Source organism: Cheilinus undulatus, linkage group 21, assembly GCF_018320785.1.
Source record: "Cheilinus undulatus linkage group 21, ASM1832078v1, whole genome shotgun sequence".
Classification (NCBI taxonomy): Eukaryota; Metazoa; Chordata; class Actinopteri; order Labriformes; family Labridae; genus Cheilinus; species Cheilinus undulatus.
This window is the reverse complement of record NC_054885.1, coordinates 15,479,751-15,500,321: the sequence shown is the minus strand read 5'-3', so window position 1 is coordinate 15,500,321 and position 20,571 is coordinate 15,479,751. Positions and strand designations below refer to the sequence as shown.

Sequence of the window (20,571 nt, the reverse complement as noted above, 5' to 3'; positions counted from 1 at the left end):
TTTATTTAACAACATTATCAATATTAACTTAGAGCTTCATGGTGGAATACTGTGCAGAGAATACAGATGAAAAAATATAACAGGGATTTGTAGTTACAAATACAAGGAAATTTCAAGATATTAAATCAATTAATTTATCAGTTATGTAAAGTTACAGTTACGGGTCTAAGTGCAAGTTTTTCATAAATGAATCCATCCATAAGTGGGTTTCTAGCCATAGGCTCCCTGGAGCATCTTTTGAGCAGAGCCTTAAACGTGTAAAACATAGAGTTGAAATCATTTAAAATATTAGTTTATGAAAGGCATCTGACAACCCCCAGGGTTGAGAACCACTGGTTTAAACTATTTTAAAACCAGAATTATGATCATGTGAACAGCCTATGCACAAATTTTTCTACTTAGAGCAGCTGTTCTGTGCATCTTTATTTGTTCAGGTGTGCTGTTAGTTATATGCGTGGAACTTCTTGAGCTACTCCCTTGTGAAACAGAGTTTTGTATCTCAATGAAAATACTCCTGGTGAAGTAAGTGCTTAATAAAAACTCAATTAATACAGATACTACTTGTATTTTCTAATTGGGGAATGCTTTTTCCTGCGGTTGCCATTAAGGTGTTTTCACAGGTGTTTGCCACAGATAAATAAAAATGAGTCAAAGACAGAAAATACAAAAGAATTAAATGTCTTTAATGATATAGGCTACATTTGTACATTTCTACAGCAGATTTTCAGTAAGACTAACTGCCAATTAGAAAAGAGACAGAGAAAGTTTTACATGTGTAACAACTGAAAAAAAAAACTAGATAAGATGTCAAAGGCTTTGAAATTAAATACTTAATGTAAATACTCACTTCAATACTTTGTCCCATTAAATAATAATAAAAAACATTTAATCGGTTGAACAATCAATGTGAAATATAAATTACATTAAAGCACCATTTCAAGGATGAGGATATTAAAATAAATAATTGGCCTTTCATATCAAGACAGTATATAGTAATGATAGTAATGTAAGGCTGTGCAGTCACACCGATCACTCCTGCCCTGTGATGTTAAATGGGTTGAACGTACAGTACATCGTGGCATGAGGGAATGCTCGCGTGACTTCCACAATCGACAGCGAATAATTCTGCTTACAATATAAACAACTATAAACATAAACCTCCATCAGCAACAACAAAATAACAAACAGTAGCTATTGTATGTGAACTTATCCTTCTCTTCTTGCTTTATACAATCTTTAAAGTATCTGAAACACAAAACCAAATTAATTATAAAAGTGAGTCATTGTGAGAAGATTGTCTCTCTACTAAATGTAACAATATGTTTCTTTTAACTAACAATTGGAAGAAGTCCCATACAAAGATTTCATGTTGTACTATCCCTTAATTCATTAAGCACAACTGGTTAAAAAAAACTAATTGCAGTTTCCCCAGAAGCTGCAGGGTCATATAACATGTCTTCATCAGGAGAGTTGTCCTTACATATAGATATTTTAAGGTCTGGGAATCATCTTACTGTACACTGTTCATGCACAAACCACCCATTGATGCACTACTAATGACCTTTCTAAAAATTTGGCAGAGCAACAGACACAATCAGGTACCTCACTTTGATCCCTCAACATCTGCCTGCCAAATGCATGCACACACTTGAACACAAAAAAGTGAGAAAAAAAAGCTTATTGTGAGCTTAAAAAACAGGGGTGAACTGGTTCAACAGGTGCTTCAAAAAGTCACAAGAACATATGAAAGACTGAGGCACAAAGCTGCCTTTTTTAAAACTGACTCGTACAAGTACCAGTGACCAATGACGGTGCACCTGTCTCTACTGCCATACATGGTATCGAAAAACTCATACAGCTATGTTACAGTACAGTAATCAGGATTTTAATGTTTGCCAGGCCTTTAAGTTCAAAGTCCTTGTCTCAAATATATTAATGCTTTGTTTTCTTTATGCACTCAAAATTTGGTATTTTCTGCAAATTGTAGTGGATACCTCTTCTGTTTTTGAATCATACAGTAATTAAAACAGGCTGGTGTGCCTGCTTTTCTTAAAACCCTGTACAAGTTATTAACAGTCCACCAGAGTAATGATCTAGAAAAATGCCAGTCACTGGGCTTTCATTAAGAACTGGTAGACAATGAATTACTGTTATTACAAAAAATGTTGTTTTACCACCCTTAAGCAAAACAATATCCAGAAATTCTCCAGCAACTCCATAGGTATAAATTAATCTGAGTACTGGAGATCTAAGTCTACTGTGCCGTCTGTCACCACTAACCTCACTCTCTTGGGTTTTGTAGCACCCATGGAGTGAGACGTTGGAACCGGTCCATAGTGTGATGCTCCTTGGTGTTCCCCAGGCTGGCACTGTTGTTGCACGTCCTTCCTACAATGTTCGTCCTGACCCTTGAGCCCTGAAAAGCCGCCCAAAGAAAAAGAGGCTGGGTTTGGCAGCTGGGGTCCACAGGGTTCAAGAACCAGTCGCCCTTGGGTGCCTGAGGGTTCCATCAGGCAATGGTAGGTGTAGTTTGTTGAGCCTTGGTAACCGTCAGCCCCCTCCCTGAGTCCCAGGGTCAATGAATGATCTCCACTGAAGTTCAGGACATATGGAGGACCTTGGTAGCCGTAAGGGAAGGAGGCTGAGGAAGTTGAGGACTGACTCTTGTTTGCTGGTGCTGGTGTACCAGGAGGTGTACTTTGAACCACTTGAGGGCTGCTGTGCTGAGACATGGGCGAAAGAGATGAGCCAAAGCTGAAATCAAAAGGGTCCTGTTGGGTGTAACATGGCTGGTTTTTCTCTGAGGTTGACGTAGTGGACTTGTCCTGTTTTAGACCCTTGTCTTGTGTTGACGAGTAACTCTCAGGAATTTTGCTGGGAAAGAAGAAAGGTCTTGGCAGCGCTGAGAGGTTTTTGTATATTGTGTTGGTCTCAACACTTTCATGCTTCTCAGATGACAACTTACTTTTACTGAAAGGCTGAGGAAAAGAGGAGTTGGGTTTGGTGAAATGAGGATTAGACCTATTGGGGTTGCTTAAGGATGCAAGTTGGGAGGTATCTTTTCCAAACCCTTGAACAGAAATGTTGCCTTTATGGTAACCATCTGTACCAACACCTAGTTTTTGACTCTGGTTGGTCCTCTCAAAATTACCTGGTTTTTCACCAAGTGTTCTAGATGTGACATTGGAGCTGCCCGCAGCCCCAATGGTGTCTTTACAGGGTGCACTGTACAAATTCTGAGTCTGTTCCCCTCCTTGAAACTTAAGCACCCTGTGAATAACTGAAGAGGTTTTTTCGTGATATTTAAATGGATTGTCAGGAGGGTTTGGGTTTGGAGTCTTCACAGTGAGGAGCTGAGGAGAGAGGAGTTTGTTAGTGACTTGAGACGATGGGACGGATTTGGTCGAGCAACCCTGGGATGCTCCTCTGACTGTGCTTGGCTGACCACTGGAAAATGACTGGGATTTAGTAGGAATGGACATACGATGGAAAGGACCCTGGGTTCTGAGGTTAGTCTGGGCTTTAGATTGACTGGTGCTGATCTTGGTGTTAATGGAAGGCTGGGTTATAGTAACAGGACTTTGGGATGTAACAGATGATGACGCTGCGCTTAACAATCGCTGCTTGTTGACTCCAAGAAATGACTGGTTTCTGAGGTCTTCTCTGGATGGCCGCACTCCTGGATTTTTAGTTATGATTCTGTCCTTAGCAGTTAAGTCAGGATTGCCAAGAGCTGAAAAATTGAAATTAGGGTTGGGCTGGATTCTGTCTTTGGACATATCCTTCGCTTCACATTCCAGAGGAACAGAGTCACCCTTGGAAGGAATTAGACCTGGGAAAAACTGTAGATCCTCACTGGTGAAGTTATTACCTGGACTGGGAGGACCAAGGTACGGTGTTTCAGTGGTCCAAGTATCAGACGGGCTGTGAGAAAGGGGGCTGCTGAAAGGATCTGTCGGTGGATCCAGTGAGCACAGATCAGATGGGGAGGATGGAAGTATATTCTGTGGCTGATAATACCCCTCAAAGTTCAGACACTGGAAATCCAGGATATCATCACAGCAGTTTGTGAAGCTTGGCTCATTGGGAAGTATGGTATCTGCAGTTGTGAATGGAGGAGATTGGGACGGGGGCTGGATGACTGAATTAGAAGTGTTGGAACAGGCTGCTGGCTTTTCCAAAGTCTGTGATGAACACAAGCCCTCAGAGAGTCGAGAGAGACTGTTGTCAATTTGTTGGAGTGTGTGACTAAGACAGGGGGTGGGTGTTTCGACAGGCCCACACTTGTGTGCTCTCTCCATTTTGTACCTCTGTTTTCTTCCTCCGCTGTTCATCTCTGGCCTGTCAATGACTGTGTTTGGAGCTGAGGATTTAACTTCAGTTTTATTGTCGTTAAGGGGGGAAGACAGCGACAACGGTGACAGAGACAGAGAAAATGGAGGGGGTTCTGTTTTTAGAAGTGCTGAGTTGTTGCCTCTCTGCAAAGATGGGCATTCCTCTTTGAGCTTGCCAAAATCTGGGCATCCTTTCTTCTGTTTACCTAAAATTACACCTGTCGTTTCTCTTACTACACTAGGTTCTTCTTTAAGTTCAGTTTGTTTCTGCTCTTCTTTGCTGTCCACTTCCCAAATGTCCTCTTGCTTTCTACGGAGTTTAAGCACCGGTAATGGAAGACCATTAAAGTCCAATTCAGGCAGCAATTTCTGTTGTGACCCCGTTTCAAACACACAGCAATTCTTCACGCACCGATCTTCAATTTTTGTAGTCTGCCCTACAGCTGACAGCACATTCCTGTCACTTTCAGGACTCTCAATTTTTTCCTCCAAAAGCTTGACTCCATCTGGGAGTTGCGTTTCAAGTGAATCTTTACTTTCTACTTTATCATGAGGCATTTCACCAGGTCCACAAACACTTTTATCAAGAGCCTCTGTGGAGGAATTCATTGCTGTCCTTTCACTTATCCTCTCACCTCTTTTTTTCAAACGATGCAATCTGCTCTTTGACTTCCTGCTTGCCTGCACATGAGCCTGAGCTGCCTCCATCTCCATGTTCAAAATTGACACAGATTCCATGATGGCTTTAAATGGATCGCATGCCACCAGCTCATCCCCCTTTTCTGCCTTTAATGCCATATTTTCAAATCCTGCTCCTTGCATTTCCCACATTCTTCCTTTCATCCTTCTAAAACGTAGCTTAAAATTGAGGCCCGGCTTTGTCTCCTCAGAATCGCTTTGCTGAAGAAACTGTTCTCCCTCGTCTTCCTCTTGGGAATCATTTGGATTTCTATCACACTGGATTGGGATTTTAGCAAAATCCTCAGCTTCTGCATCCTCATCCATCTCTAATGTCTGAGCCTCGTCAACAGCAACTTCATCTTGCCTCTCTATTTTACACCTCCGAACTCTCCTCATTAAATTGCTTCGCTGAGCTTCATTTACTCGAGAGCGAAGCACTCTGTTAAAGGTTGTGATTCTTTTAGAGGTTAACCTCTGGATTTCGGTTTTCCTTATTCTACGTTGGATGTTTCTTTTTATTTTGCTTCTGTCCTCTGAGCACTTTTTAGCATTCTGACTCAGCTCTGCAGAGGAATTTAACTCTGCAGTTTCTTTAGATGCTCGCTCAGAGGTAGGATTCAAACCTTGGTCACAGTACATTTCCACAGAGCTACGAAATGTACGTTTTTTCAGAGGTATGTTGGACTGTATGTGTACCTGTGGGTTGGTGTCTGGCCGCAGATTAGTTGTAGCTTTTGTCGAAATAAGTGACTTGTGAGGTAGTGTGTTTAAGCAGGTGGTCGGTGAGTTTTTATGCCTCTGTGGTGAGTGAAGGGGCAAAGTTTCCTCCCTTGTCTCAGTCTTTACTGAGTCTGAATCATCTTTGCTCATCTGTCCCTTGGTGCCTTTACTTTCTACTTTTGTTTTCATCGCTCTAGGCCCCATCCATCGTCGTCTCCTCATCCTCCTCTGCACTTTAGACTGGTACCTGCCTCCATTTATTTCAGTCTCTTCTTCACCTTCCTCAGCATTTAGTGTTTCTTTAGAGGCTGAGGTAGAAAGCATCCTTTTTACAATATCTCCATGTAATCTCATATCTATTAGGGATTTATCTTTTCTTAAAATATCAGATAGCAGAACCTTTGCCTGCTTCATCACAACATCTTTACATTTACACACTGGCAGTTCATTCACGCACTTGGCCGTTTGTTTAGATGGATTATCAAGTTTTTCCTCAGCTGTAATTCTGGCAAGCTGCGTGTTATTTTGTCCTGTAGGTTTTTCACTGGGCACTGATTTGCATTCTGACTGTTTCACCTCTTCCTGAGGCTGGAAACCTTCCACAATTGTGCATTCATCATTTTTCTTCACTTTCTGCCCTTCAATCTTTCTCTTTACCACGTCCTGCTGCTCCTTTGGTAAATCCTCTTTTACTTCTGACACGGTTTTTATTTCGATTACCTTATCATCCTCGTTCAGGCTGTTGGATAAATTACCAACAGACTCACCTGCCTGTCGCTTCCTTAAATTAACTTTATCACCCGCTTTGAAAAACATTTCCCTCACTCCTCTGTTGCCCTCATTTGAACAAATCCCAGAATTTCCTTGCAGCTTCTGCTGGAACCTGGACCCTCTAGCTTTTGACTGCATTGACAGGGGCGCTGGTTTAGGGCGCTGGCTGCTCCTTACCCTTAACTCTACAATTTCTTTCCTGTCTTCAGAAGATTTTTGTGCAACTAAACTTTCTGGCAAAGACAACCTTGTAATGTTGACTGTAACATATTGCTTCAGCGATATTAGCGGATTGTCTCCTGCTTTCTTGGACCTATCTGCGGCCCTTTGACTAACTTCCATCTGGGGTGAAGCTCTGATGGTCTTGCACTCCTTTTGCTCAGATGCTGTGTTGGACTCTGTGCTGCTGCTCTTGTTGCTTTGAGTCTCTGTGATTGCTTTTTCCATCTCTTGTTTTATTGCACTGCTGCTTTTGTTGATTCCGTCAGGCTGACAAACAGCCGTAGTGTTGCCTGTGTTACTGCACCCTGTTTGATGTGTTGGCGTGACTTTAACCATGCTTTTTGTTCTTGAAGAGGTCCTCTGTTGAATAGCCTGCCTATCCAGTGCAGTGACAGACTTTCCATTAAGACCTGAGCCATTTACAGCAGGTCGGCTCCTCTGATGGACTGGCATGGTGGATAAATGAGCGAAAGGCTTCGGGTTTACCTCACTGTTACTTGGCTTCACTTCCTCAAGCTGCAGAAGTAAGGCTCTCTCTTTGCTTTTTGGATCCTTACAATTGAGTAAGAAGTCCACTGAGTGGCGCCGCACTCTGATTCTGATGTCCTTCAGAGTAACTTGGGACAAAAGGGGAACTGCTCGATGCTGTTTGACTGTGGATTTCAACGGATGCTTTCCTGATCGTCTGTGCTGCTCTCGTCTCCACTTCTTTGTTTGACCAAATTTTCTGTTCTTCAGGGCATTTCTCCTCATCTGCTGGGTGAAGGAATTCCTGGAGGGGATGGCTATGTGAAAAGACAAAGACAAAGACACAGTTAAACCAGAAAGAAAGCCATGCAAATTTAAACAATGAAAAACTGATTATTCTCCAGTGATCATGTACAGAAATTGTGATTGGAATAAACACACGGCATCTGCTCTTTCCTCTTTTACATAAATGTAGTTTCATTAAATTTCTCATCTTATTCTTTCTGTTTAGCACTTTTTCACACAAAGCATGTGATGCTCTCAACATGGGGGAACAGTATTCAGGCTGTTAGAAGATAATTTTGGTGACATGCTTGATGAAAATACAAGAAACATAAAAAGCCACTTGGCAAATAATCACCCTGAAAGACTTGCGATGAAGGAGGAGGAGCAAAATTTGGCCCGGCCAAAAGACTCTTAAAGCTGTGGTATGCTATGTATTTTTAGTGTCGTATGCCCACAAAAACAACACAACCCATCAGGGTCTTGTTATTGAAGCCATCTAACAGAATAACACACTTCTGCAACACCTCCTCGCACTGCACTCTCACTTGTGGAAAACCAGCAAGGAACAATGCTCCAGCCAATGAGGAGGCTAGTACTCACAGCCAATCAAGGCTCAGGTCAGAGGGAGCTTTCCTATTGGCCACTGTAGTAGGTGCGCTCTGAGCTCAATGAGAAGTTGATACAATGGTGGACAACGAAGGTTTAGAAGGTTAGTAAACACGCTGGAGCCAAATTATAAGTATACATTCTTAAGCCTAAAACACACCTACAGCCCTTTTTTGCATATATTGTAAAGATCATTGTTGTTTAATAAATACTGACAACAGTTTTTCTATGTCTTAATTTGCTTTTTTGTTTTTGTTTTTATATTTTTTTGATACCACATAAAACAACATAGATTAGACTTATTATCAAGGTATTACGTACTGTGAGGTTTTGATACCATTACATCCCTAGTAAATGTAGTATCCCGGGGTATCCAATTAAAGCAACAGGACTGACTTATTGAAAATCATAGTCCTGTGTAATGAGTGCGTGTTCCAGCAGGAGCATTGCCTATGAGTGAAGATGCGGTAAAAGTGATGACGTAACTCCTGATGTCAGGCCTGATGTCTGTTACGGTTGCTATTTCAGTCCAGCTCCCTCCCATGTGAGTCCGTCTGTGGTATGTTTTACAGTACACGCTGTTAAACGCCTGTTTTGTGGCCATAAATTAAAAAAAGCTGCTCCTTCATGTCTTACATTCATCTGACTATATGCTTTCTATTTACTATTGTTGCCATGTGTGTGTTTTCTTCACATCCTCCTTCAGTCAGCCTGCTTCCTGATTGGCTATTGCTCTGCATGAAGCTCGTGCCTACTCAGTGCCCACAACACAAACGGGATTTTTGGTTGAAATATTTACGATTTCAAGTCGGAGCGCTTCAAATCAGGTTAGAGAGAGGAAAACTCACTCTGAACACACATCAGGATAATCTGGCAAGATGATCTTAAGAACCACCGGCTTTGGTCAGAAAGGAGGACTCAGCCTAACAATCAGCACGATTTTTGTGTGGTGTGTGTCGCCCGCTTAAGTTGGCCTGTACTTGTTGGTTGTTTTGGACACTACAGCAGTCGGTAACGTTTTATAATTTTTCCCTACAGTGAACTGATTTAGTTGAAATTAAAGTCCCAGCCAGTTACATGCTGTGTTTTGTTTATCATTAGGTAAAATTTTCCCAAATCTATCAGCCACAGTGACCTACAGGTTATTAAAAGTATTAGCACGGGAGAGATTTATAGCAGAAAATGGTAAATTTAATCCCCAACTTCTCTTTCTGTGCTCTGGCACAGAGCCAGGCAGCTGTGCTCTGATCAGAAGCATTTCCTTAAATCTGAGAGGATCGTTTTTCTCATGAGTGGGTATGGCTGACGCTCATACAACCGACACACCCACACCATCCTAAAGAAGATTGTACTGCCTCATTTTTCCTCATTTTGAAGCTTAATTTTATAGACTTAGAAATGTTTTTCAAGACTGAAATTTGGCCTGGTGGTTCATAACACAGTGAACCATCTTACAACAAACCTAAAATAAAGATTTTTATGACCTTACAGGGGCCTCAAATATTTAAGGATTTAGGTTGGAGTTCCAGGATATAACCTTAAAATTAGGGCTCAAACTGAAGTATTTTCCCAACATTTTAAGATTTTGTACCAACCTTCACATGTCAAATTTGAAAGTAAAAAATATGTCAAATTGTATCCAATCCTTTAAATTTTCTCTTTGTTTGGATTAAACTATTTGCAGTGATTTCCCCTGTTCCATGTTACACTTAATGCTTCTGAAGGAGAAAGACACTCTGCTTTTCAAAACTTGCCAACTGCTCCTGTAGATCATGTTTCAAACTCTTTTTTATAATGACTGCATTCACAGTAATTACAGAGCTATTCAACAATGCCATCTGTTTCTGAAGAGAGAGACAAATCGGTTATTAAGAGCTGACTGTTTTAGCCTGATCATGATTCAGTTCTGACACGGAGGAGAGATGTCTGTATTCAAAAGCTTAAAAAAGATCAAGATCAAATGTCAGCACGATGAATCTCAACTTAAATCCTGTCATCAAAAACAGTCAGGCAGGTTTATTAAAGCGTTGTAATGTTAGTAGGTGGAAACAAGGAGTTCAAAAGTGATGACTGCTTTCACCGAGCCAAACTCTGTGGTAATACAGCAAAAGCCTGAACCAGTCTTTAACAAAAGGTTTTTGATCACATTTTTGTCATCCTCATTGTCATGTGTTGCTGCTTTGCAACCTTAATTGCATGAAGATTTGTAAAAATTAACAAATGAGCAGCGTTCTTAGTCCTAAGGCTTCAATTTAATAGTTCATTTAACAGCCACAGAGCAGACTGTCAAGCATTTAGTGTAACAAGCTGTTAATGTTGACAAAAGGGCTGTTAAATCATTTAATAATAAAGCAAATATGCCCATTAGTTGGTTTTGAGCCACTTCTGTGATGCTCATGGGACTTTTAGTAAGCTAATAATGGATTAAATTAGAGAACAAACAAATTAGGAAGAATTCTTATAGCAAGTTACCTTTAAAGATACCTGAGTGTAGTCCTGGTATTGTCGGCCTTGCAGGAAAGTGCCCCTTCTCCCTGTGATGACGAAGATACCTTTCCCTCAGGCGGTACTTCTGGCCTACAGGGTCCTTTGTTTCCTCACATTCAGGCTGCTTCCCTCTGTGTTTAAAGTGTCCCTCTCCATTCCTAAAGAGTGGTTGAAATCACAAAATAAAATCTTAGTTAGAAAAGAAAAGTGCTTTCCTAATTATGATCAATAAAGGAGGAAAAATCATTCATTATAAAGACAATGATAATGGACACACCTCTCACAGGTGCAGCATTCACACATTTCATTGCCCTCCCCAAAAAAGCTGGCACCATAGTAACATGTGATCTCCTCCCCAGGTGAGATGGGTCGAATCACCTCAACACACGCAATGTTCTTCTCACCAGGGAGGAACTGGGTGGGTGAAAAGGGAGAAAAAACAAACACTTAAAATAAGACAAAGGTCATAGAATACATTAACAAAGAGGTAATTTATCAGTGATACATTTTAGCTGACAAAGCAAAGATGGAGTTGTTAAAGTAGGAAATCTGTCTCCTTAAATTTTTATGTCAGTTAAAAAAAGAGAGGTTAAGAAATATTCCTAATTACCTTGCAGTTTGGTTTGCAGTCTTCACCCCAGAAGGAAAAATGGAGAAGAAAACAGAAAAAAAAGATTACAAGCTATTAATAAATATTCAATCACAGCAATGAACAAAGGACTTGGCATTTTGTTGATCAGCTGGCTCTTACTGAATTCATTTGGCAAAAGGCTCAAAGGCTAAGCTGATTAACTCTCAAACACTATTAAGAGATCTTGTCAGAAAGTGGAATCTGAGCGGACCCGAGAATTAACTCAAACATCACTGGATCTTTTGTACACATTACAAGTCATTTAACACTGAGGCCTGTGAGGAGCAAGCTGCTTATCTGTGACTGACAACATGTTTAAGTAATACTTTTATCACATTAGAGGAAAAATCATACTAAACACTTGGAAAGGGGCTGCAAATATACATTTTATTTTTTGACCACGCTTCATTTGATTATAAAAAAAGAACAAATACTGACTTGGTATTTTCTTTGAAGTAGGTGGGTGACCAGTTATTTATTTTACTATGAAAACTATTGAGCTGTGACTATATTCAAAAGCATTCAGCACTCTTTGCTTCAAGAATCATGCATCACTACTCTTGATAAACACGCCTATGAGGTGCCATTTATATTGCTTTTTTTTTTTTATTTAAGAAATTGTGGAGCAGGGCAGCACTGGTCTGTACTTGTCATATTGTGTTATTGTTTCCGTTGAGAGCCCCCTGGTGGCAGAATTTTACATATTGTGCATCTAAAAGCCAATTTCAGCCAATTTCTCCCAACAAAATGAAATGACTAGGGCTGTCAATAGATTAAAAATTTTAATCGCAATTCATCTCACAAATTTCATAGTTAACTCGAGATTAATCACAAATTAAAGGCACTTTTTTTGTCTGTTCTAAATGTACCATACAGGACTATTTCTCAAGTTTTAAATACCCTTATCAACACAATTTGGCAAAAATGCTTCATTTATGCAAATGTTTGTTCATGTCAACAACCCAAAACAACAACAGATAAAGTCCAGAAAATTCTCTAGACTAAGCTCAAATATACTGAACGCTCCAAAAATCTGCTAAGAGCATAACATGGCAAACTCAAGCCCAAAAAGGACAACAGATGGAAATACTGACCTTAATGTAACATTACTGAATAATACCACAATGTAGTGTCTAACTTCAGACTAGTAGAAGTTAACTCCTCCATTGTTCTCAGCAGCTTAACACAGAATAACAGATCTCATCATCAAACATGGACATAAAGAGCATGGTCAGTCAAGTTTAAATCACTCAAAGCTCATCCCTGTTCCTTCACACTAAAGCAGAGAATTTCAACCTCACGAGGGAAATAAAGGCTCACAGAAACATCCCTTTACACCAAGAGGACTCACAACAGGACGATAGAAAAAAGAGAGACTAAATACAGTTAGAGAATTACACTACAGATCACTGGTAGAAGTCAAGTCTCCTCTGAGAGTTCAGCAGTAAGGCACTGACACATCTAATGGTAATTCACTGTTCTGATGTGGTCAGAGGTGAGAAAGGTGGACACATCTGCCCTACTCAAGAGAAAAAGCAAGTAATTACTTAAAAAAATGTCTGCTATTATTTATCATCTTTTTTATTTTCAAACTATAAAATGTCCAGATGTAAAATAAGGGCTGACAGTTAAAAATTACTGTCATCAGTCTAGTAGATTTACTGGAATAATGTCAGTTACACACATTTGAAGCTGTTTTACAAAACTCATGAATACACAAAGTAAAAGAAGTGTCAGTGGAGAAGTTTTAAGGTGTAGTAAGAGGACTTAACCATCTTTTCATTCTTCAGATCATAGAATAGCTACAGATTTAATCTAAAAACTTTTTTTCTTCAAAAATAAGGGGGACCCACAGACTAACAATGCTTTTTAGCTTATGATACTCTACAGAGCTCATTCACTTCTTCACTCTCAGGCTCACCTGTAACACCTTTAACACCTCTGTTCTCCTGTCACACACCAGCCTCTCCTGCTCTGACTCCTGCTCCTCCTCATGATGTAATTGGGCACACACCATGCACCAGACCATCTCCTATAGGGACTGCAGAGTCTTTGACACTTTTGCAGCATCTTGATTGAGTTTTTTTTTTAATTTGGCGTTTATTTACAGTTCCAGTCTGGCGTTTTAGTAACTTTCATTTTCTCTGCATACTTTTACTTTCAAGCAGGAGCTCAATGGGGATGGGAGAGGGGGTAAACAGACCTCTAGGATACGTGATCAGACCAGTCAACTGTCAATATAAAGGGTCGGCGCAGCTGTAGCGGCGGTTCATAGCAGATATAAATAAATGAATAAATCATGCTGGCCCTAAAGTGAGTCGGCCCACCAGGAAATGCCCGGTATGCCAGATAGCAAGTCTATCCCTGCTTGCAGAGTTGTCTGAGCGTCTCCGTAGTACAGCATGGCTAAGGGGTGGCTCTCTGCATGGCGGTGTGCTCGGCCAGTGAGCGGTACGGGCTATTTAAGACTCTACGAACTCCTGGCAACTCAGTTCATGTTGACAGTAAGAGAAAACAACTTCAGTCTTATCTGGCATGACCTCAAAGCTCAACCTGCCATTCAAAAGTTTCTCTCCTGTATCCATTTCTGCTCGCTTGTACTGCATCATGACGGCACCGCTTCCTGATTTGGCAAACTACGGGATGGGTTGAGGGTCACACAGAACACGCATGCGTTAATTGTGCGACAAAAAAAATAGCGGCGTTAAAAGTAATTTGAGTTAACGCAATATTAAAGCATTAATTTTGACAGCCCAGAAATGACCAATGACTTTTGTCTTGTCCACTGAGCTGTCTGTGAATTCCTTAAAGTGAAATTAGAGATTAAGGTGTAGCTGTGACTTTATTCACAATGGTCACAGATGGGTCACAGATCAGCTCTGTTTCTTCATTAGCTGCCAAACCAACAATTTTAAAGTGTCCAGGGCATCTTTGTAATCTTTTATAATTTCCAGTTTGGTGTTGTTTTCTGTCAGAAGAGCTGCTGCTCATGGTGTCTGTGCAATATTGATCTTGTGAGATGATTTCACCTTGATGAGAAATCTTAAAACACATTGATTTTATAACATCAAATCAAATTGATATTATAACATATCCTCTCATGTACCCTGATAACTCAAAAGCAATCTGTTCTTTTTCCTGCAACTTTTCATAATCACAATCAAGTATTTGGCCTCTTTTTCCCGTTTTAGATTTTTTGAACACACTTACATAGCCTACATGTAGACTTGAATGGCTATTTCTGTTCTATTATAGCCCCTTATGCTTTGCATAGGTGGTTTTTAATGTGCAATACATTGATTTACAGCAAACTTTTTTTTATCAATGGAGAGGTTAGAGAAAAAAATTATTACAACAATCGTTATGAGCAGCCTCATAACGAGAGAAAGAGCAGATAGGAGAGCATCTTTCCTGCTTGAATCACGTTGAGGTCAGACAACTTTATCTATGTTTATAAATCAAACGAGAGACTCTGAGTTACAATCAGTGTATTAAATGGGACATGCAGCAGCTGACTTTTCCCTCTGTTTTCTGCTTGTAGCAGAAAGCACTCACACTACACCGAGCATAATTAGTGAATAGTCTTTTTTTGTTGTTGTTGTATATGGCTAAAAAAAACATGCAGATGGAATTGGCAAAAAAGGCCGAGAGGCCCACTCTGCAGTCGTCGCTGTCTGAAGTATGTCCAAAAAGCTGAGAAAAGATATTCTCTGCATCTGGGCTGCTTCCTGTCAGCAAGTGCCATTTACCACAAGCTTACTGAGGACATGCAGTGGGCGGAACCATCAACAGGTGTGTGGGAGAAATTTAAAAAATAAAGCACAGCTTAAAGATAACAATGCAGATCAATGTTTTGACTTTCTATCAATCTGGTTGTATAATTAATCAGGCTATCGATGTTTCAATATACATCAATGGATCGTTACACCCCTATTATTGACCTTACTAGTGTCATGAGTAATGCATCAACACTGGCAACCTTAGTATAAAATGTTTTACCCACTTACTATGGGGCTGCCCAAACTTAAATCCTACTGACATAAGTATTAACAAACTTCCACTAGATGTTTAGACAATGTATTTTTTGGCACTAAATATTCAATCTACAGCAGACAAATATCTAGTGAACATAGGAGTGGTTACAATCAGAAACTCCAACACTTCAAGACTGGTAAAAAAAAAAAAAAAAAAAAACCTGTTTATGCATTAGGAGAGATTAACATTTTCTATAAAGCTACAGTCAGAGAAGGTTAAGGGACTGTGGTTAAAATGGGTCCAACGCATTTCTTAATGGCATCCAGGCTTGCTCTGGCTACATTTGATAGATTTATTGTGGACAATCAAAAAGATCATTAATGTGATAAATGAGTAAGTGTGACATCCTCTGTTCAGATGTTTAGAGTTTGTTTTAGTCAAATGTAGCTGGAAGAACATTTTTGTTGCACCAGTGAGTAAGGTTTGCATCATATTGTATCCACTGTGTATGTTGTGGATTACTTTTTGTGTTTATACTGGACTGTGTATGTGCTTCCTGATCAAAACAAAATAACATTTTTACAAGTTTCAAAGACCGATATACACCAACTAATTTAGATTACATTAAATTAAATTACTATTTGCCTACTTGTGGAGGCAAATAGGAATGGATTAGGGGTTTCTTCACTGAGCGCTGATCCTCTTTATAGGGCACAAGTATCTTGTGTTTTATTCAGAGGTACAGAAAACATATTTAAAGCCCCTCAAATAAAAAGCTAAGATATTCCGCTGGACTTTTCAAGTAAATGCAAATTAAAGTAAGTGCAGTTGGGTATTTTTTGACAAGAAACTGAAGAAAAATATATTTTCCAAGATTCAAGTTTTGCATCGGGTTCAAAATTCATGATGTATGATCCCTGAGAAACAAAGATTTCTATAAATTTAAGTAAATTTCAGTTTTTAAGAATGCTTTATTACACAGCTTTATGAAAATGATTGGTTCAGAAAGTTGATTTAGGTTAAGATTACTGTTTCAGGTTTCTCAAAAGCATACATGATACATCACACTCATGGAAAATAACTACTCAAAAAATGGATAAGACTGAGTGTTTAAGCACCTTGATTTCAACATATGGATTATGAATGCAGAACTGATTAGGGAAGAGTGTTTCTTCCAATAAAACATGAACAATTTGTTACCCCCTGAGATGATGAGTTGAAACTATTGGATTTTTTTCCCCATTTATGTTGAATAAGAAACATTCCTTGAAAACACATTACTACCTTATAGTTGTAATGTGGGGCTTGATCTTGTAAAACATCTGTCAGTGAGTTAATAGATATTAGTATTATTATTCTGTTTTAAAGTGTAGTATGTGGGTTATATCCAACAGACATTTGGACTACAGACTGTTCCTTTAAATATGAAAGGTGAAGGCCAGCAATCCTATGAGCCATTACATCTTTAAATTAGTACATCAGTGTGAGCTAGGAAAGAAGGAGTAACAAATGCAAACAAACCCACCGTGGTTAATGAAAGCTGCAGGCCCAAGCCAGAGCTGGGCGCAGCGCTTGCGTGTGGAATACATCACACTAAAGTCATTGACGCCGGCCCTCAGCACAGCACTGTCAGTGGGGCTCAGCTCAGCTATACAACCCAGCAGGACCTCCACCCGCTCACCAATAAACCTGAGAACAACAAGTCATACACCACATGTTTACAAAAAAAACAATACACAGTCCAGGGAATGCAGCACCTCTAGTCCAGATAAATGATGTTAGGAATGTGGGTTATTACCAGTGCCTTGTTGAGGTGATCTTTGCTCCGTTCGTCTCTGACGAGTATCTGTCACAAGACTCAATCTTGACACCGCTATCCAACAGGAAAGCACTGAGGTAGCGGTACACCTGCAGACATCACATATTGTTCTTACTGTGCCCTTATATTCAAGTCAAACAGTCAACAATCAGATCCATTTAAAGCGTACCAAATATGGATACTAAAAGATGAAAAGTTAGGAGAACAAAGATCATAACGCATTTCTAAGCATTTTTCCATACAAGTCTGATACTTGAAATCTATTCTTATGTGGAAGTTAAAACACCATCTTACATGTTGCCTAAGCAGCTCCTGTCGATGGCTCCCCAAAGCATTGAAGTAGTCACCAGCCAATTCTCCCACTGTCAATGCCTCGAACGTGGCGTTGAAGTCATGCGTACGCTGAAAACGTAGCAGAGTTTCTTTGAGGTTACCCCATCGCCGGATCTCAGGCGGGGGACTGCAGAAAAGAGAAAAGGCATGATGGGATGGGGGAAGAGCACAGTGACAGGGCAAGAAAAGGTTATGTTGTGTGACTTTAAAATGTGAACGTGTGTATTTGTGGGCTCAGAACTGTCATTTAAAACCACTTAGCAAGATGATGAAAGCCAAAATATTATGATTAAGCAATTTGTAAAGACTTTATATTTTTGTGAGTTATACTATGGGCTCAGAGCACATGAGAGTACACTTAAACCTGCAAAAAACAATGGCTACTGGGAATCAGAAAGCTGTCAAAAAAATTAAAACAAGGATTAGTACTATTTTGTGCATAATCACCAGCAAAGAAATGCCCACACACTTTCTCACTGCACCTCTGAATATTGTACCTGAAAAAGACCTCTGGTAAAAATGTTGCAGCTTTATTTTTTTTATCTACTAATTTATCTTTAAAATGCACTGAGTTGAGCATAAAGCATTTCTTAATATTCTGGTTGCTGTTTTTGATTTACCCTGCACCTACATTTTATGCATATAGCCATTGTTATTCAGTTAGTTAAGATATGCAAAAGTGTTTTAATTTTTAATTTTTTTTTTCAATGCAACAACTTTGATTTTTTTAAATTAACTTTTAAACATACTGGTTATTCATTTTTCTGATCGAACATAGTTCCTTTGCTTACAAATATATTTTTAGGACATCTGAAAGAGACATGTAGCCAGAAGGATGAAATAAAATAACACTACAATACATAATTTGTTGACTCTATACCTATGATTAGGGAGAATTTGCATAAATAGATTTAAATAAGGCTGTGAAATTAATCAAAATTCAGAACAAGCAGCAATATGGCCTACTCTAATTTTCAAATCCCAGAAGGTGCAATATTTCTTTAAGTTGAAATGTGTCAAAATACCAGTTTAATGTTGTTGGTTTTTGCACAAATGCAGCAGCAGTAGTGATATTATGCTCCACAGAATGTGTAATTTAAAAGTCACTTGTTTCAAAGTCTTTCTTATTTATGCTTTCCTAATTTTTGTAGATGTTTTGTTCTATATATATATATATATATATATATATATATATATATATATATATAAACAAGAATTATATAAAAATATAATTCTCTTCAATACAACAGTTCATATTGATTCAGTCAATCTTAATTAGTTACTGTCCAAAATCATTTAGCTCTAGTTTTGAATACACCAGTACTAATCCTAAATGGCGCAGACAATTATTATGCTAACTTGTATATCAGCTGTTGTAGACCAGTTGTAGATTACAATATCATGTGTTTTCAAACAATAAACCCAAGATATTTGTGCAATTTAGAGGGTGGCTAAATACAATAAAAAAAATGCTGTGCAATTCCACAGCATGCAGGAGTTTGCCTACATCTTTGATAATAGGAAACAAGAAATATTCCAATGCTGGGGGCCTATAATTCCTATTTTTTAGCTGCAAAGGTGTCAAAAAGGATATTGTTTGTCAGTGGTATCATATTCAAATTTAAAATTCAAGTACTGTGTACAGCCTACTGTAATCAGACACATAAATTCAGAGGTCATAGCATGCTAATTGATGATCCAGTTAACGTTTAAACATGCAGAACAGAAAAGACGAGACTACAATAAGATATAGACACAGAAAAATATGTACCATCACCCATAATAATGAGCTGTAAAGATCTAGTGTTGATTACACCCCAGGGCTGTGACACTGTGTGAACTGACAGGTTACCTGATGTTCATTTTGTGGGTGCTGAAGCCCAAAAGAGGGTCCAGCACCAAACCAGTGGCCAGGTCATCGGTCTCACACAGCTCCTTCACACTCATTCTACTGCATCCGTCCATTGCCTCCCACCATCAGCATGCTGTAATCACAGGGTCAAAGTACCGCTATGACAACAATAACAAACTACAATCATCAGTTGTGCATCCCAGCTGATCTAACGACATAATAACAGCAGCGAAGCATCAGTTTATTTACTCGCTATCTAGAGCAGAATTACAACCCCGTCATATAAACATTTCTTCAACTGCTTTCAGCATCCACTTTTTTCAATAACCAATAATGAATACGTTATGTGTAGGTCAGGAATTTGACTTGGTCCCGTTAGCTTCTACAGCATATTAGCTTAGCTATGTTATCAGGTAAGATACCTAACATTCTTGTAGCACTAGCGGGCTGCAGCTAAGGCTAGCGTAAGACGACTGCAATCGACAGTTGACGGAATCCAGAAACAAATATCAGACATACGAATATTTACGACCTCGCAATAGCGCAAACTAGGAAAGTGGATCACAAAATCCTACCTGGGAGTCTTTTGTAGTCAACAAAAGTATCGTCAGTTAGACAGTTTATCGCAAGCAGCTAGCTTGCTCTGGCTCTCGCTCCCCTAGCAGGGAAAGTTAGCCTAGCGATATCTGCAGCTAGCTTTCCGCCGTAGAGCTGGCTAGTAGAGCCAGCAGCTTGAGAAAATGGAGTCTCCTTCTCGGCACTCCTGGAATTTTTTTGGTTGGTTGGCGACTGCAGCTCCCGCACTGGATTCCAGTCGACAGATATGCGCCGTACTCGGTGCGAAATAAACTTAAAAAATGAATTTAATGTCGCTAGCTAAATAGCTTTGCAAGAACGCTCATCTAGTAGCAAAAGTTGATGGCCAACGTCCAGTGCAACCGAACTACTATTGACCACGCCTATGGGTTTTACTATTCGCTGGAGTGAAGGTCAATTTTCTAAACCGAGCCCATTTAATTATTTGAAGCTTCGTGATTGCTCAGGCTTTTTATGGGTGGGAGCTTTCTGAGAAACATCAACGCGACCACCATAATGGCCCAGCAACGAGTGGCCTGAAAACAGATGCAAGTAGAGGAGCCGAGCCCTCAACATGGAGAGTAAAAAACGTCGAGTGACAGCAGTGGTCTGATAAAGATGTTTAATGGCTGAACACGTACGTTAAGAAGAGAGAAAAATGTTTTCCACTTACTGAAACAAAGATTATTATTAGGCTGTATGTGGTTCTGGCTGCTGTAGATGGCAGTGTGTATTAGTGTTAGCCTTAAATGAGCTAAATTACCACCAGAGCACCACAACACTGCAAAACATATTTGCAGGAATCAGGTCT

General features: G+C 39.5%; 1 protein-coding gene across 2 annotated transcripts; it reads right to left on the bottom strand.

Moving 5' to 3' along the window:
• Positions 1–686: 686 nt before the first annotated feature.
• On the bottom strand, positions 687–20,110 carry kmt5c (lysine methyltransferase 5C). 2 transcript variants are annotated; one of them, XM_041817384.1, is made up of 9 exons: positions 19,760–20,110; positions 19,185–19,317; positions 17,294–17,459; positions 16,979–17,088; positions 16,706–16,869; positions 11,185–11,204; positions 10,852–10,988; positions 10,560–10,732; positions 687–7,513 (listed from the first exon to the last, which is right to left on the bottom strand). In XM_041817384.1, exons 2-9 carry the CDS (start codon positions 19,295–19,297, stop codon positions 2,229–2,231), a joined length of 6,168 nt encoding a protein of 2,055 aa, XP_041673318.1. In that variant the 5' UTR covers positions 19,298–19,317; positions 19,760–20,110; the 3' UTR covers positions 687–2,228. The 2 variants fall into 2 exon arrangements, with proteins under 2 accessions (XP_041673318.1, XP_041673319.1); XM_041817385.1 differs by having other exon boundaries at positions 10,572–10,732.
• Positions 20,111–20,571: the final 461 nt, after the last annotated feature.